At 49.2% G+C, this 2,643-nt stretch overlaps 1 protein-coding gene across 1 annotated transcript; it reads left to right on the forward strand.

Annotated features, from left to right (window-relative positions):
• Positions 1–5: 5 nt before the first annotated feature.
• Positions 6–2,462, forward strand: SURF6 (surfeit 6; the record flags this gene model as incomplete). Its single annotated transcript, XM_008941912.1, has 4 exons — positions 6–81; positions 387–602; positions 1,194–1,285; positions 1,749–2,462. Coding segments are annotated over 4 exons (1,056 nt in total), but the record flags the coding sequence as incomplete, so codon positions are not given.
• Positions 2,463–2,643: the final 181 nt, after the last annotated feature.

Genomic DNA, 2,643 nt, shown 5'->3' on the forward strand with positions numbered 1-2,643 from the left:
CCGCGCAGGACTCCTACCTGCAGGGCTTGGCGAGGAAGGTCTGCGCGCAGCACGCCCCGGAGTCGCGGAAGAGGAAATTCGGTAACGGAGCCGCCGTGCCGCGGGGGAAAAGAGACCCGAAACAGTCCCTGCAGAAACACGGGGCTCCCGGGCACGTTGCGCTGTTCGCCCGCGGCCTCCGCTCGCCTTGGGCACGCGGTGACCATGTGGGAGCATTTAACTGAAGCCCACAAGGGTGTTTAGTCTGTTCAAGTGCATCCTAAACGAGGGGATTGTTGGAGGTTGAGATATGCAGCTGCAGTGCTGGAACTTCAGTAATAACGGGGTGTTAGGAAGTGGGAATGCAGTTTTGTTCTATTTTCACTAACTTAGTTTTTGTTTCCTAGTGTCTAAGCCAGGCCAGCCTGAGGATGCTGGTGGGCAGCTCAAGAAAAAGAAGAGAAAGAAACTCAAGAAGCAACATGAGAAGAAAAATGCTCCTTCAGCCAAACAGGTGGCCTCAGATGCCAAGAAACCCACTCCAGGACAGAAAGCAGCCCCTCAAGCCAGCAAGCCATCTCCAGAGGGTGTTACACAGAGCAGAAGGGACAGCCTCATGACAGGTAGGAATCCCAGCGTTGCAATGGTCTGGTTAAAGTCAGCTGAGCCAAGGTGGCTGCTCTTCAGTTGCTTCACACCTGTATAGTTTGGGAAGCCTTCGCAAGCTCAGCAGAATTGAGAACATCTTTGCTTATTCCACGTGCCCCTAAAGCTTTTGCATACATACATAACTCTGTGATGTCACCACTGGGTGGCTCTCTGGAGATGGAATTTACACTGAGCTGCAGACTTTATGGATGTGGGTAACTTCTGGGAATTACAGTGTGGATGCAATCTCTGCCATGCCAGGTTGGCTTTCCAAGGTGAATCCAAAAAGCCTGCTGACAAAGAAAAGAAGCCCTCGTTGTCTTTGTTTCCACTAGCTTGCTGCTTGTCTTCTGGTTTGTCAGGCAGCTACAGGCTGCCAGGCTGGCAGCATTGAACGATGATGCAGATTCTAGAGAAACCAATGAATAGAAACTCTGTTTCTTCAGATTTTTCAGTTCTATTCACAGCATGTAAAGAGCTGTCAGAGTTTTTTTTCTGTAACCCTAAAAAGCTCTTTTTAGCTAGTACTATCTTTTTGAGTATTTTAATTTTCTTCTCACTTTCAGGGAGCAAAAGTGAACTGGATTCCACTTCTTTTTCTGCAATGAATCTCTTGCGCCAGAGACTACATGAAAAGATTAAAAAAGCTTCTGGACAAGTATGAGAACTCTTAATATATATCTGTGTACATGTTTATGTAATACTAATTCCCCCCAGCCTTCCAGGGGCTGTGGGGACAAGACCACGATCTGACAAGGGTTTGGGCTGATTCTGTCTCTTAAGGAAGTAGCTATAGGTGTTGCTGAGAGATTTGTCTCTTTCCTGGGGGCTGGAAAAACGCATGATGAAAGGTCGGGCCTGGCTTGGAGGAGCTTGCTGATTTTTAGGAGAAAGAAACAACTAAGAGACTGAAAGGGGTCCTGGCTACAGGGTGCTGAGATAGAGCAAAGCATTTGAGAAACCTTCACTGTGTTTAGTTTCTATAAGCTGAGCCCACAGCTGCTTGTCACAAGGAGTGTGTTTTTTAGGAGAGGTTTGAAATCAGGAACTTGAGGACGTCCTGCTTTTAATGCTGCTTTATCCCCCTAAGGCTCCTGATTTGTGTCCATCCCTCTTTTTAGGGTGATGTCAAAGAATTGCCCCCTGCAGTCCTGGAGAAGAGGCAGCGCAGGAAGTATGAGAGGGAGAGAAAGAAGCGACGGAGGAAAGAATTGAAGATGAAGGCAAAAATGGAGAAGAAAGAAACCGAGGAGGTACCGGTAGAGCCAGAAAGCAAAAAGGAGGAGAGCACAGCTGAGGTTGTCTTTAACAGGGTCGAAGTCCACGGAGAGAACGAGTTGAACAAGATCCAGAAGAAGAAAGAGAAGAGGAAAGCCGTGAAAGGCAACATCACTCCTCTGACGGGCAAGAACTACAAGCAGCTGCTGAGCAGGCTGGAGACCAGGAAGAACAAGCTGGAGGAACTGAAGGATAAGGACCAGAAGAAAGCTCAGGAGCTGGAGAACAAGATGAAGTGGACAAACGCTCTCTACAAGGCAGAAGGCGTGAAGATCCGTGACAACGAGGAGCGCCTGAAGGAGGCCCTGAAGCGGAAGGAGAAGCTCAAAGCCCAGCGCCAAAGGCAGTGGGAGAGTCGGACGGTCAGAGTGGTGGAGAAGATGCAGCAGCGGCAGGAAAAGCGTCGCAAGAACATCCAGAAGAAGAAGAAGGACAGGATAGAGAAGAAGAAAGCCAGGGCCAGGAAGAAGGGCAGGGTTCTGCCAGAGGACTTGAAAAAAGCTGGTTTAATGTGAGGGGGGGTGGAGGGGAAGTGTCAGGGCTGGGGTCGCTGCTGTGGCTTCAAAGAGAAAGGGAGGGGGGAAAAAAGACAGTTTTATGTTTGTTAATTAAATTTTCCTATTGCTAAAAAAAAACCTCCTTCGGGTTGGTTTATTATAATTAGTGTTTTCCTGGAGGGAAAATGTCGGCGGCACGGGGGCGGAGTCTGCGGGGGGGCGTGGCCTGGGGGAGCCTCCA

This window comes from Merops nubicus, unplaced genomic scaffold (genome assembly GCF_000691845.1).
Source record: "Merops nubicus isolate BGI_N331 unplaced genomic scaffold, ASM69184v1 scaffold31306, whole genome shotgun sequence".
NCBI lineage: Eukaryota > Metazoa > Chordata > Aves > Coraciiformes > Meropidae > Merops > Merops nubicus.